Consider the following 15000-nt stretch of genomic DNA (forward strand, 5'->3'; position numbering starts at 1 on the left):
GTCATTAATGCATGTTAGTGTTTTTCTTCCCACTTTAAGTAATACAAATGTACATCGCTGATAAGTTGCTGAATGGGAGTTTTAAAGCCAGTGACTTTTATTCATAGTCTTTTTGCAGCAAAGCTTACTGTGACATACAACAATGACGCGAGGAGAATCGACACTGACGTGTGATCCTAACCTGCGACGAATGCAAGATTCGGGAATTAAGGAACTGCTTCAGAGGAAAGCTGACACGTAGCTATAGACCACACGTATACCACATCAGTACAAGCGCTTCATTTGATCTCGTATATATAGACGACTTCAGGACTGATTTGAAAATCTACATTTATGAAACCGAGATGCAGAACTTAAAAGTTAAGTAAACGAAGTCACATTAGTCCTCAACCATGACAAATTTTAACACCTGTAAATGTGAAATAAATACTCAAAAGCTACATATTCAAGACTGCGCTTGCAACATCAAAAATGAAACTCCGGTTTTTGGTAAGCGGTCAATGAGCCAAAAGACAAAGAATTTCATAAACATTTGTAGCGTACCTGATACTTGAGTGACAGAAATAAGGACGAAGAAAACACACTGTTCTTTCGTCACACACACCATTTCTTCGTGATGATTCTATAATAGACAACAATCCTCTGAATAATTTTCCTTTCTGTAGTTCTTGCGGAAGTCTGTTCATGTAATTAAGAAGAAGTGTCTTCTTCCTTCTTCTGTTACCAGGCCTTGTAAACCGGTAAAGACTGAGAATCACTGGAATACAGTCATTCTTCACAGGGAGGTGGCTTTTTGAAGTGTGCAAAAAATGTTTAAGTTTTACTTCCTTTTAGCCCTACTTTCCTCTGAAATCGATGGGATTTATGGTAAGAACGTTCATTACACTTATATCTACAATATTAGCCAACATTGTGACATGAATGAGAATACTCACATACTACATGTATGCTTGGCAAGTTTTCCCTGGGCTTACGTGTTAGATGGAGAGGAAATGTGTTTCTGTCCTTCGTTTTTATTTATTTATTCAGGACTTGAAATTGCGACTCACTGGTCGCCAATCCGACCGAAAATTGTGTGCTGGCGACTAGATTTTCAGAACCGGTCGCCAGCTGGCGAATCACTTTTTGTAGGGCAACCCAGGATAAACAGTAGACAACTTCTGTATTAATTTGTCATGGATCTTTATATGATGAAATCATTCGGAACTCGACGCTAGAACACAACTCACCTTTCTCTTCCCAATTAAATGGTTTCTATATACTGCAAGAAAATCGGTTTCACACACTGTTCATTAATAGCACAAAATGTACTTCGATACTTCGATCACCGCGGTTACTAGGCGCCATATTGTTTTAAACGAAATGATATATGCAGGACGTAACATGTCGATAATCTCGATAGTCGATAAAAATCGATCGTTGTCGATAAAAGTCCATACTAATCAGTCGAGAAATGTCGGAAATCGATAAAAGTCGATCACAAACTTTCTTGTGATTATCGATTTTGATCGACTTTTGTTGTTGGGGTTCGGTTTTAATCGACTTTAATCGAAAAGTACATCGAAAGATAACAAACGACCATAGGTAGAGCTATAAGGGGACATAGGACAGTTATTTTTGCGTTGTAGGATTGTATGTTTCAATGTGTTATTTTGCACTGTAACTAGAGCTGAGTAGAGAGCTACAACAAAGCAAAATTTATTATTCTTAGTAGCTTAAGTTATCTTCCCAGTAAAAACTCCAATATCAAACAACACACCCCAACTCATCACCAAAATTATTTTGAAGCTTGAACACAAAAGTACAGGCAGATGTACCGTATTTACTCGTAGATAGGCTGCACCCCAAACTTTCAATGGTTTTCATGGGAAAAAAAAATAGTGAGGTCAAGTACCGAGATAAATAAAGCGAAGTTTGAAATCAACAACAGCTACCGTAATTTCCCGGCGATTACCTGTGGGTAATGTGTTAATATTTCCGCAAACAGTTCTTGGTGCAGGTTATAGGAAGGTGTGGGTAATGTGATAATTTTTAAATCTTCCGGTAGTTTAAAACCGTAAGTAGGGAAAAAAATGTAAAAGTTATTAATGAAACTATTCAAAAAAACTGTATATTGCCTTTTTTATCCCACTTTAATTGCCTAATAAACTTAAATGCTCTCGATGAAAACCACTGCAAATTGAAAACATATCAACAAATATCGTTGGCAATCAAAATCGTTTATCACGCGTGTGATATTACTTTCTTACTTTGCTAATTTCACAGCAGCGAGCTTCTTTCTTTGTTAAGTTGAAAATAAAATATTATTCACTAACTGGAATAGTAAACTCAAAACAAAAGAATAAAAATGTGAAATAGCAGGCTTTAAAGTAATTCACAAACAAAAACTGATGCCGAAATGTTCATTTCATGGCGCCGCTGCCGTCGCATAATTAACAAGAAGTGATTGTCGGCACGAGTGTAAACAAACATTCACAGACAAAATTTTAAAACACCAGAACATTCGGTGCATCAGTAAAATATTCCTAGCAATTACTGCCTTGAGGTAGAGAGTATTTTCCTGTTTCAAGCGATTTCTTAGAGTCAGTGGATTCTGAGATATCAATTTTTCTTTAGAACAGATTTTTACAAGCAGTATAATTCAATGGAAGATCAAAAACAATAGGTGTGAAAACTTACCAATTTCACGCTAAAGGATATTTTGTTAACACAAACAATGGTTTAGTGTTTAGTTGTATGTGTTGTACATTGTAAGTTAGTAACAATTGAAAGCGAACATTAAAACGCCAATTTAGTGTATGACCGTGAGATCTCTTGCCTATTAATGAGGTATCAAAACGCTTGTACCTGCGTATAGGCCACATACCTAATTCCGGTCCCATTTTTCCGGGAAAAAAGTGCGGCCTATCCGCGAGTAAATACCGTACTCCTCGTCATCACGATGCACTCTTCCCGAGCCCCTACGCTTATGAACGCAATAAAGTTATTCATAACAAAACAAAATTAAAATTTCTTCAGCTCTGTTTATGCTAAACAAATATACAGTGTTGCAAAGTCACAACTTAACTATCCACAATTACGCTAACGCTGTCAACTTTAGGACCCATGTCTCGTCATCAGTGAAGGATCAAAGGATCAGTCTGTCCTGAATAATTTTTCATGGGCTGAGTGTAATAAATGTCAGTAATTTTCTCACCAAGAAATGTTATAAAATGGGCCTGGCCAATCAGCCATGAAGACACCAGTGCCATCCAAACCTGAAGTAACTGAATTATCGTGATAAATGTACATGCAACTCCTCATTCAGACCTTGAAGTGAATATATACATGACAATTTAAGTACACAAAGGTAAATTTGTGAATAACATAATGCAAGGAATGCATTTCGTTTCCGTCCGCCCAGCGATCGAAGATGAAAAAAGCAGACTCATCCTAGCCTGTTCCAGGCTCCCAGATAGTGGGGATAGAGAAAAAAAATGCGTGGGAAAGTTTGAGTGGGGGCTTGGGTCGAGGCGAGGCAGGGGAGCCTGCATTCATTCTGGTATACCAGCTCCTGGTATACAGTGTACCTTCTGATTGGTTAATTTTGACAGTTTACATCAACACTTGCGTTATCATTTCGATTCACGCAGGGTGCTTACGCACAGCATGAAAGAAGGAGGTCAACTCTGTCGCCGAGTGTCTTAATGTTTTCCCACACGTACAAGCGCTCAGATTCGAGCAAAAGTTGTGTCGAAAAAGATCCGTTTGAAATGCTTCCAACCGGTTTTGGCAAAAGCATAAATTTTCAGTTACTTCTGCCCGTCGTGATAGCGGTTCGATAGTGTGATACGACATCACTGCACACCGCTTACAATATACATGTAGCATCACCGGCTACGATATAGAGTTTGAATTTTATGACACACACACAACTATTATGTCCCCTGCACGCCACAATTGTTAACATTCAACGGTGCTCTCTGATAACTCTGAAAAACAAGAAAAAATTCGATATTATGTTATTCTTCCTTATGCAAATACTTGGCAGGGTATTTGAATTCACCATGCAGTTAAGCTCGATTAAATTTCTGTGTGAAGATTACATTGCCTTAGAAAAAATGAGACAAAAAGAAAAAAACACTTTGCAATAGCGCAAAAATTTGCCGGAAACGGGTATGTATTTCCGTTGCATTTGGCCACTGAAATGATAAAATCTTTTCCTCTTTTAAAACTTGGGCACTGGAATTTTTTATCATTTAACTAATCAAGCTTTAGAAGATCAAGCGATTTCAGGAAGCAAAGGTGACGGCTACATGTACGTGTCTGTATAGTGCAAATGCAATTGAAGTCATCCACATGAAATGTCGATCTTTCACATTCATAATTTATCGGTTGTCCTGATGCATCAGGGCTGAAGTTTATTGATGAGACCATCTTTTCATCAAGGCTGGCAGAAACAGCCTGTTTTCCTTGGAAAAGTCAACAGAGCGTCGGGAATTCGCAGTTTTCGAACTGGTTGTGTCTTGTGGTCGAATTTGCTAAATCTCTGGTCGTTGATTTCCTTGACACTCGTTTCCCGGGCGCTTTGACAATGCCTTTGTTCACTTGTAAAGTTATTTTCTTAAAAGTGCCTTAAATTCTGGCTAACGTCCTTGCACAAGTGAGACAACAGTGACAACGGAAAGTTTTTCGTTCCGCACAAGGTCCAACCCGAAGGAAGCAGCAACATGCCCGGCAACACAACATTTTCACGGCCAGCATAAGAAACGGACAACGCTAAATAAGGAAACTCGAGGAATCTTCGGTCCCAAACACGTCACGTTTTTCTTGGAAAACCTGAAGAACCTAGAAATATGACCTTAAGAGAATCAACACATCACTGAACAACAATAAAAGAATCGTGCTTGAACTCGCGCGGAACCACACAAGGCCTCCCATTTTCAACACTTTGACATTGACATTTTGACATGCGAAAGGGTAACATTAGTGCAAAGTGGGTGGAATAAAGAATTTAAAGAGATGCTCGCACGGTCCCCCGACATCCCTTGACCCAAGCCCCCAATCGCTTTTCCCACACAGTTGTCTTTGTTTTCCCGACTATCTGGGAGTCTGTAACAGGCTATACTCACCGCTGTCAATCCTGTAGAAATACAAGTGTAAACCTATCGCATCCTACACCAAATGCTAACCATGGAAGCGACTAGGGTCTCTGTTGCATCATTTCCAAGTCTAATGCAAAAAGAAACTAACGTTTCATATACGCTCGCCACGCCATCTCACTGCAAGTGTGTTATGTGTCCGATCTACTTGAATGTCCAAACTTTAGAGGTTTGTTTACATCAAAAGTCATGTGACACTACACATGAAAGCTAGCGCTGAGAAGGTCAATTAATAGATACATGTAGATAGATAGACAGACAGACAGACAGACAGACAGAGAGAGAAATGTTAATAAATTAATTATAATTAAGAAATGTATAAGAAATGTGTAACATTGTAAATTTCCTTACATACAGTGGATTTAATTGAAAAGGCATCTACATGTATGGAGCATTTTCACTCATGTAACCAGCAGCCATATTGGATTACTGAAACAAAAGAAAGTATTTGCATGAAAATAGAGTTTAATTCCCGGAGGATTAGTTGGTAAACCAATATGGCTGCCATTTCTTTGTTTTGGAACACCAACATGGCCGCCCTGACGTCATGTGTAAATGCTCTATTAATTAAGGAAACTATGCTTGAAGCATTCAGTTTTAACTCTACAGTGTAGGTAATATAAAATCATGCTTGTGTCCACGGAGGGCAATACTGTTTACAGTTGAAAGCTAGGTCTGTTGATTATTGTTTGATAACCTGGTTCACTGATTTCTTGCTTTTATTTTACAGGGGGAGCATTTATGTTCACCCAAACACCAAATCCGTTTGTCTACTTCATGAATGGCAGCAATGCAGTGGTTGAGTGGAAATACTCAGTTGATAATAGGATGGCTGATTTTCAATACATCATTTGGGCTGTTCTCGTGGGAGATCAAAGTACACTAGTGATGTTTGAAAACGCAACTGGTCATCTGACATACACAGCGGCATATGCTGGAAGGGTAGAAAAGAGAGGTCAAGCCACTCTTGTCTTAAAGGATGTCACCTTTAAAGACAGTGGTATTTATCTGATGTGTTCTCTCATTCACACATCCAGAATTATACAAAGTGATAGCTCTACCGGACTCACTATCACAGGTACATTAAAAACTTGTACACTATACGATCATTGTTGGTCCTTTTGATATGAGATTCAGGAAAGGAAAGTGAGATACATGTAGATACAACCACTTGTTGGATAAAAAACTTTTCTAATTGCAGTTCTGTTAAATGCAATTTAATATGTTAACAACAAAGAGCATGTGGGTTGCCTATGCATTCGTACATGTAATCGGTGTTCTCACCAGGATTAAATTTTTGTCTTTGGGAGTCCCAAGGCCCCCTTTCCTGAAAAGTAGGGGCCCTGCAAGAGCTTACATGTAAAACAAAAGTGAAGGCTTTGAATACTTTAATAAACTGTTTTCATTCAGGTGAAGACTAAAAGACTGCTAACTTGCTTGTAAAATTCTGTTTTGCTCATAGCATCCTTGTGCACCCAAGTGGGCGTAGTGCATGGCTTTTAATGTGTCATTTCTATTTTTCTTGCGGGAATCCGCAAGGGCGCACCCTGGTGAAGAATACTGCATAAACAGGGAACAGTTAGCAGTGCCTATGAGACCTATGCCCATGCTTGCTTTGTTCTTGAATGCCGCATGGTAGCATTTGTGGGACATCTCACCTGGCGTCTTGTGTGTTCCCTTTCTTGCCTCCCTCCCTTCCCTTCCTCTTTTAATTCCACTCCTCATCATTGTGGTGGGTGCCTACTGTAGATGCCAGACGTGCTTGGTGACCTCTGGCAGTGCTGTGGATTACCAGCCATGGGAGCATTAATTTTCTCAGGGTAGGGTCTGGCTGGTTGGCCTCCATTGGAAGCCAAAGGAATATTGAAGGAGCTTTAATGGAAATCGATAATGCTAGTTAAAAGTTATCCAAGTTCGTTCAAAGAGTGGGCATTAGCAGGTCGCCTAGGTGGAAATTGTACTAAGATCTTACTAAGATTCTTGACAAGTTTCTTAATGAGATCTTACTTTGTTTCTTAATTAAGAATCTTACAAGATCTTGTACAGCAAGATTTTAATCTGTCTAATGCCAAACTACAATGTATTTTGCTCATCCAGGGTTCTCCATAGTTTTCAACGCAACAGGTATGGCACCTTTTCAAACCGGTAATAAGTGCTCTTACAAGCGGTAAATTTTACCGGTTACCGCCTGATAAGGAGAACCCTGCTCATTGAGAGGGTGGGGGTGCGCATCCTGACAGAAAGTCTAAATTCTTAGAGCCAATTATTGAAATAAACAGGCGTTGATTTCAGGGCTGACTGCAGTCAGTGATGGATCGCCTTTGATGACAATAGCTTGAGGTTCATTCCACAACATAGTTGCAAGAGAAACCAACAGCAGCTTACCATCTTATGTTTTGAGTATCTGTTTAGCAGTGCACATGAAATTCTTAGGGGAAGAATGCATATGTTGCAGTTAATTTTGACCTCTGGTTTAATTTTTCTTTTAACCAGTCCTTTTTTTTAACACCACCCATGTCAACACACTTGGACATCTTTGTGCAATTAAATAGAACTCTTTATGGAGTATGTATAAAATATAATAGAGAGATCATTGTTTTTAAGATTATTATGGTGGATTGTAATGTCTCTGGTGCTATCAAAGACCATCAAATCTATGTGAATAGGCTCAAATGTTCAGCTTGGTGATTTGGGTTAAGCACTTATTTTGAATGGTTAGCTTTCGTGTAAGGTTAGGGACACTGCCCAAGTTTTAGGAATAGCCCATTTCCAAGTTGCTGCATGCCTCAGTTTCAAAGCGAGTCCTGGTGCACAACCATTCAAATGGAAATGAGTTGCATTTTCTTATGCAATTCAAACTCATTTCCCTTACAATAGTTGAGCACCAAGCCTCACTTTGCAACTGAAACAAACAGCTACTCGGAAATGGCCCATTAGCGTTAAGCTTTCAATTTAGAAATTCGACGGTGTACTTAGGACAAGATTTGAAACAGTTCCCATTTTCAAACTACTTCTTGTTGTTTCCTGTGAAGAAGAGTTTGCTGTTGCAGTAAACCCATTTCTTTTGAGTTCTCATCTGATGTTCCCATTTTGTTACTTCTTTTGGCTCAGATCAGTCCTCCTTTCCCAAAAGGCAGAGTTGCCTCTCTGTTTTTTCTTTCAAGAAATGTTTGGCTGTGTTGTAAAAATCATCTTAGAAATAACAATTTATTTACACGTCTTTTCAATTCCTCTCTTTCTCTACAGAAATTTATTTCATTTACGCTATTGCATTGGTTCGAGTCTGCCATTTTATCACTGATAGATTTACCACGTGTTGCTCTGTGTTGAAATGTGAATAAATGAAAGTTTGGACCGCAGGTGGCCTGGGATGAATAATAAGATATCTAATTATAAATTTATTATTATGGAGAATTTGCATGAGCTGCGTGTGTGGTCAAGTGGATAAGAGATTAGGCAACAGATCCAGAGATTACAGAGTTCAAGTTCGGGTGAGTAAGAAGGGAGGGGTAGAAGTAGAACGGAAGAAAGGAATATTGCATTCTTTTTGCGACCCCCAAAAAACCAAGCCCCTTTTTTTTTAACTAGTCACCCCCAAAAAAGGAAAATCCCTTTTTTAGACAGTTGATAAAAATAAACCAGTTTAGAAAATTCTGGACTGGTTCAAAAAAGAATTAAACCAGAGGTCAAAATTGAACTACAACACATACATCTCTTTAATTTGTAAGATACAGTACACTGGGTCATTTTACAGTGCACTATGGATACTGCACTTTATAGGTCATTTAAAACAGGGATCTATATTCATGTTTTATCAAAGTCGTCTGCTGGGCAATTACGTCTTTTAATATACTTGCCCGGAGAAATGTTGAGTTCCCGAAAAAAATGCGTAAGTACAGAAAATGGTCGATAAAATCTCTTGTAACTCGTCAGAAATTAAGAATTTTGACTCTGGAGTATTATGTTATTTGCACCGTGGGAACCCGATTTACAGTGGTCTATATCTGCCACGACAAAACGCACTTAAATGTGGCTTACAAAGTTACTATTTTAAAGACCCAAAGTTTCGACACTCCAGTTTAAGTGTCTTCCTTTTGAATGTTACCAAGATTTCGTGTTTTTTCTGTTCGTAAGCAGCACGTTCTGTTTCTTTTGTTTTCCTTTTTTCTGGAGGTGGCGAAAGACCTTGTAACTTGGGGACTGTTTACATGGAGGTAGGAAGATCCTAGCACTTGGAATATCCTAGAAGGCAAAACAACTTAACCATTTGGTTTACATGCAGAAATTTCTGTCTTAAGGTGGAAGTGGAGAATGACAGCAAGATGGCGGGCGAGAACAACAAACTTGTAATTTGGGTCCTTCTACTCTCCTTACTAGCTTTAATAACTTCCTTTTCATCTTCCTCCTGGCAATCTCTCAACTCAGTTGGATGTATTTGATTCACAGCGTTTTCGACATTGATGTTGATCGATTGCTTTTTACTTTCCACTGTGCCTCTTGTTTGGGTAGTGTATCTTTGAAACAAAACTGGTCCTGAATATTGTCGGCGGTCATCAGAATCATTAGAATCGTCCTGTGGCAACGCCAGACGAGATTGTCAACCTTTGGCAGCTGAATACCGTGAACACCCGGCCTCCGCCATGTTTGCTTTTTTAGCCCTAGTACCAGGAACTTCCAAGCGAAGGCAGTTTACATGGTGCTAGGATCTTCCTAGAGCTAGGATCCTCCTAGCTCACAGCTAAGATCCTAGCACTGGGACGATCCTAGCACTAGGGCCAAGTATGACCTCTTGTATGTAACCTGCATGAATACAGAAAACATATGGCACAAGGATGATCCGCCTTCTAGGATCTTCCAACCTCCATGTAAACAGCCCCTAAAGCCACATTATCAGCTGAGACCACCAGTCACCCTTTGCTCTTTGCTAAACGACTTGCTAACAACCATGCCTGCAGTAAGATGCATGAAAATTGAGCCTGTAATCGTTTCATGGAAAGTACCGCGTGGTCAAAGAATTGGCGCTTGACGCCTTGAGATTAAGTGCTGAGGAAAGCTGCATGTTTATTCCTCATTTTCTGGAAGTTTCCATTGAACGGAAAGTAATCAGAACGAAAGTACATTCTATATTATAACATTTGGTGGCATTCACAAAAAGACATCAATTAAAACTTCACTCGTCCAACGGACGGCCTTTGGAGTTTTTATACTCGTCCGGACGGGTTTTAAGTCATCTGGGACGACCGCACAACTGCGAATGTGGATCCCTGTGACATTTATAATTATTACTTTTGCGTTTTAACTATTCAGGTATTTATTTACTCATTTGATTATTTAATTTTTTCATATTTTATTCTAGTAATGTATACAGTAGTATAGTGTATTTTGGGTTGGGGTTGAGGCTGGCTATGTTATACAGTAATTAGTTATACATCTTGTTAGTTTTCAGTCATACACGTGTAGTAGAATAATTTTTGCTGAGTTTAATTATTGTTTAACTTGCAGGACCCTTTGGATATCAGCCCAGTTGCCATTAATAGGCCACCCTGTTCGATTAAAGTGTTGGTTGTTTTTGTTTGACTGCAAAAAAATTCATTCTCATTTTTATTCCTCAGTGTTTTAATATGTCTTAATAATGGTTTAGGAAGACACTATATCAGTGGAGTACTGTATGTATGGCAGAATTTTGACTCATTAGTGTGGGGGTGAGGTGGCAGGCAAACAGTAATGGTTTGATTCTCATTGCTTTTTAGGCCAGGCATCTCTGCAACCTCAGGCTCAATTTGCCTCATTTTTGGGCTCCGTGGTCTTTATCTGCAATGCCACTAACGTACCAAAGGAAAGTTTTTCTTGGTTAAAACGACATGGACAAACTCGGATGATGTTAGTTGACAATGGTCAGAATGTTACCATTAATTCTGCGATTGGTTCCTCCATCCTTACTTTGAAAAATGTTACTGAGTATAACAAGGGATATTATACTTGCGATGCCACTGCCAATGTTGACCAGTCGAATTTTGTTGAAAGCTATCTTCAGTTGCCAGGTGAGTTTGTTCTTTTAATACATATTCACTCTTTCAAATCAGTCTACAGTATAGTTATTGATGAAGGTACATGATTTTCCCTTATTTCAGGTTTTCACTGGGTGGTTCTGTATAGGCTGCCTCCAATTTATTTATTTTGTTTCACAAATTGGGATATTTTCACACCCCCACGTTTTAGAATGTTCAATCAGTTTGAAAATGAAACTAATTTTAAAGAGGAATGGAAATCTTAGGGTACAAACCAATTGAAGTAGACCATCAGAGTATGCAAAAAGTCTGCGTCTAATTGCGTACGATCCCTCTGTAACATTACAACTAAACAACTCTCCATTATATTGGATTTGGAACTGTCCTTAATTTTATTGCCATTATTCAGATCCAACTAAAGTCATCTTCAATAGCAGTGTTAATTAAGATACAAGATTGTATGGCCCCACTTTAAAATGTTCTCACAAATTCACATTTGTTTAGCTTGGTCAAGTGCTGCCAACTTAAGCTTGAAAACCTTAAATGCAGTGTAGGAAGCAATAATATTATTGTACGTGTATTACACGTATCGTGGTTTTTGCCTTCAATTGTGAAATGTGCACACAAATTGCATTATAAAATACCTTGACTGTCACTCAACAAAAGGAGCTCTGTGATTGCTTGATTCTTGGTAACTTAACCCTGATCAAATTCAAAATGTATCTTTACCAGGCAGTTGTTGTCCGTGTTGGATGTAACAGCACACTTATGTATAGGAAATCGTATGAACACAAACCCATGCATTTCATGATTTATGGGCCCAGGTTATGTTTTGAAAGTTCTCACATCTGTACAAGCCATAGGCAAGTCCTGTTTGAGAACTTTCAAAGTATCACGTGTAAATCACGAAATGGCGATACAAAATAATTACCATTTTTGTTTCTATTTCAATCAAAGAAACTCTGAAACTGGATGGCACATTTTCCAGTGGAAGACCCATTTTTGCAGCAGTTAATGAGACTCAGAAGACATTGTGCTGTCCAGTTATTGGATATCCACCACCAATAGTGACCTGGGAGAAGAATGGAACCATGCTTCAAACTGGAGAAAACAAATGCTTCACCATTGCTTCTGTAAAGAGTGGACATTTTGGAAACTACAGTTGCATTGCCACAGATGGAAAAACTACCACTGATCCTTTTGTTTTAAGCCTTGTGGAAAAAGAGGAACCTGGTAAGTTACAGTTATAGCGGAGCTCCACACGTGCGCGGAGCACCGTTATATAGTTAAAATGGAAAATGTTTTCTTTCTGCATTTTTCGCTGGTTTCAATCCAGTTTGACATATCATGATAGCTGTCACAGGAAACTTTTCGAGATTCCCATTTGGGAATTAAATGGGAAATTTTCCCACTCATGGGAAAAAGTTGGGACAAGAAATTACTTTTGGGGGAAAATTTTGGGTTTTTATTGGGAAAGAACGTCTACTTTCCTTTTACATCCCAATATTGGGAATATGCTGTGAACGTTTTCCCAAGTTATACCCAAAGCTGGGAACAATATGGGAAAAGTTCCCAATTTATTCCCAATATTTTGAATTATAGGGGAACATTTCTCCAAGTTATTCCCAGAATTGTGATTAATATGGGAACATTTATCCAAGTTATTCCCAGAACTGTCAATAATATGGACAAATTTCCCAAGTTATTCCCAGCATTGGGAATGATATAGAAACCGTTACCCAAGTTATTCCCAGAATTGTGATTAGTATGGGAACATTTATCCAAGTTATTCCCAGACTTGTGAAAAATATGGAGACATTTCACAAGTTATTCCCAGCATTGTGAATGATATAGAAACCTTCACCCAAGTTATTCCCAGAATTGTGATTAGTATGGGAACATTTATCCAAGTTATTCCCAGAATTGTGAATAATTTGGACACATTTCCCAAGTTATTCCCAATATTGTGAATGATATAGAATCCTTCACCCAAGTTATTCCCAGAATTGTGATTAGTATGGGAACATTTATCCAAGTTATTCCCAGAATTGTGAATAGTATGGACACATTGCCCAAGTTATTCCCAGTATTGTGAATGATATAGGAACCACTTTACCCAAGTTATTCCCAGAATTGTGAATAATATGGACGACACATTCCCCCAAATTATTCCCAAAATTGTAAATAATAAGCGATTATTTCCCCAATTTAATTCCCAGTAGTGTAACACGAATAAATGAAAATAAAAGCCTTTATTATGATGATTCTATAGATTATAGAAATATCCTCCACGTTTGACCGGCCTTGTTCCAAAAGGAACATGAAGCGTCAATGTTAAGAATTACACCCTTCATGTCAGCACTTTATCCACTTAATGAATACCAGTATCCTCCCCACTTTGTTCGAGGGTTAATTGGAGGACTTCGTTCGGAATCTTGTTCATTTTTCTTCAATGTTTCCTGCGCCATCTTGTATAACGAGTGAGAGACCACACTGGAACTAGTGAGCCGTTTTCATTTTGGCCAGCAGTCTCCACGGCAAGCTCTCCCTAGGTACTTCATGTATCCCCTATTATAGTGTATTTGGATTATAATGTATTCCCACGCGTATATTATAATACATTTAAATAATTAACCCTATATACCCATGTCTACCCTTACATACCCTTATAAACCCCTATATACCCATGTATAACCTTTCTATACCCATGTATACCCCTATATACTCATGTATACCCTTCTATACCCATATATACCCATGTATACCCCTATATACCCATGTATACCCTTATATACCCATGTATACCCATGAATACCCTTAGATACCCCTATATACCCATGTATACCTTTATATACCCATGTATACCCCTATATACCTATGTATACCCTTATATAACCATGTATACCCCTATATACCCATGTATACCCTTATATACCCATGTATACCCCTATATACCTATGTATACCCTTATATACCCATGTATACCCCAATATACCCATGTATACCCTTATATACCCATGTATACCCATGTATACCCCTATATACCCATGTATACCCTTATATACCCATGTATACCCATGAATACCCTTAGATACCCCTATATACCCATGTATACCTTTATATACCCATGTAAACCCTTGTATACCCTTATATACCCCTGTATACCCCAGTATGCCCATGTATACCCTTATATACCCCTACATACCCATGTATACCCTTGCACACCCCAGTATACCCTCATATACCCATGTATACCCTTCTATACCCTTATATACCCATGTATACCCTTATATACCCCAGTATACCCATGTATACCCTTATATACCCATGTATACCCTTATATACCCATGTATACCCCTATATACCCATGTATACCCTTATATACCCTTATATACTCATGTATACCCCTATATAACCATGTATACCCTTATATACCCATGTATACCCCTATATACCCGTGTATACCCTTATATACCCATGTATACCCTTATATACCCATGTATACCCTTATATACCCATGTATACCCCTATATACCCATGTATACCCTTATATACCCTTATATACTCATGTATACCCCTGTATACCCATGTATACCCTTATATACCCATGTATACCCTTATATACCCATGTATACCCCTATATACCCATGTATACCCTTATATACCCTTATATACTCATGTATACCCCTATATACCCATGTATACCCTTATATACCCTTATATACTCATGTATACCCCTATATACCCATGTATACCCTTATATACCCATGTATACCCCTATATACCCCAACATACCCATGTATACCCTTATATACCCATGTATACCCATGTATACCCCTATATACCCATGT

General features: G+C 38.5%; 1 protein-coding gene and 1 pseudogene across 1 annotated transcript in view; one reads left to right on the plus strand and one right to left on the minus strand.

Annotated features, from left to right (window-relative positions):
• Positions 1 to 687, minus strand: part of LOC137981958 (neural cell adhesion molecule 2-like) — a 45462-nt gene extending 44775 nt beyond the window's left edge. The window contains exon 1 of the mRNA XM_068828982.1: positions 544 to 687. Coding sequence (XP_068685083.1) covers positions 544 to 607 — 64 coding nt within the window. The 5' untranslated portion in view covers positions 608 to 687. The remainder of the gene's footprint in view (positions 1 to 543) is intronic.
• Positions 688 to 738: 51 nt separating this feature from the next.
• LOC137983200 (fibroblast growth factor receptor 1-A-like) overlaps positions 739 to 15000 on the plus strand; it is a 63761-nt pseudogene continuing 49499 nt past the window's right edge.

This window comes from Montipora foliosa, chromosome 13 (assembly GCF_036669935.1).
Source record: "Montipora foliosa isolate CH-2021 chromosome 13, ASM3666993v2, whole genome shotgun sequence".
Lineage (NCBI taxonomy): Eukaryota > Metazoa > Cnidaria > Anthozoa > Scleractinia > Acroporidae > Montipora > Montipora foliosa.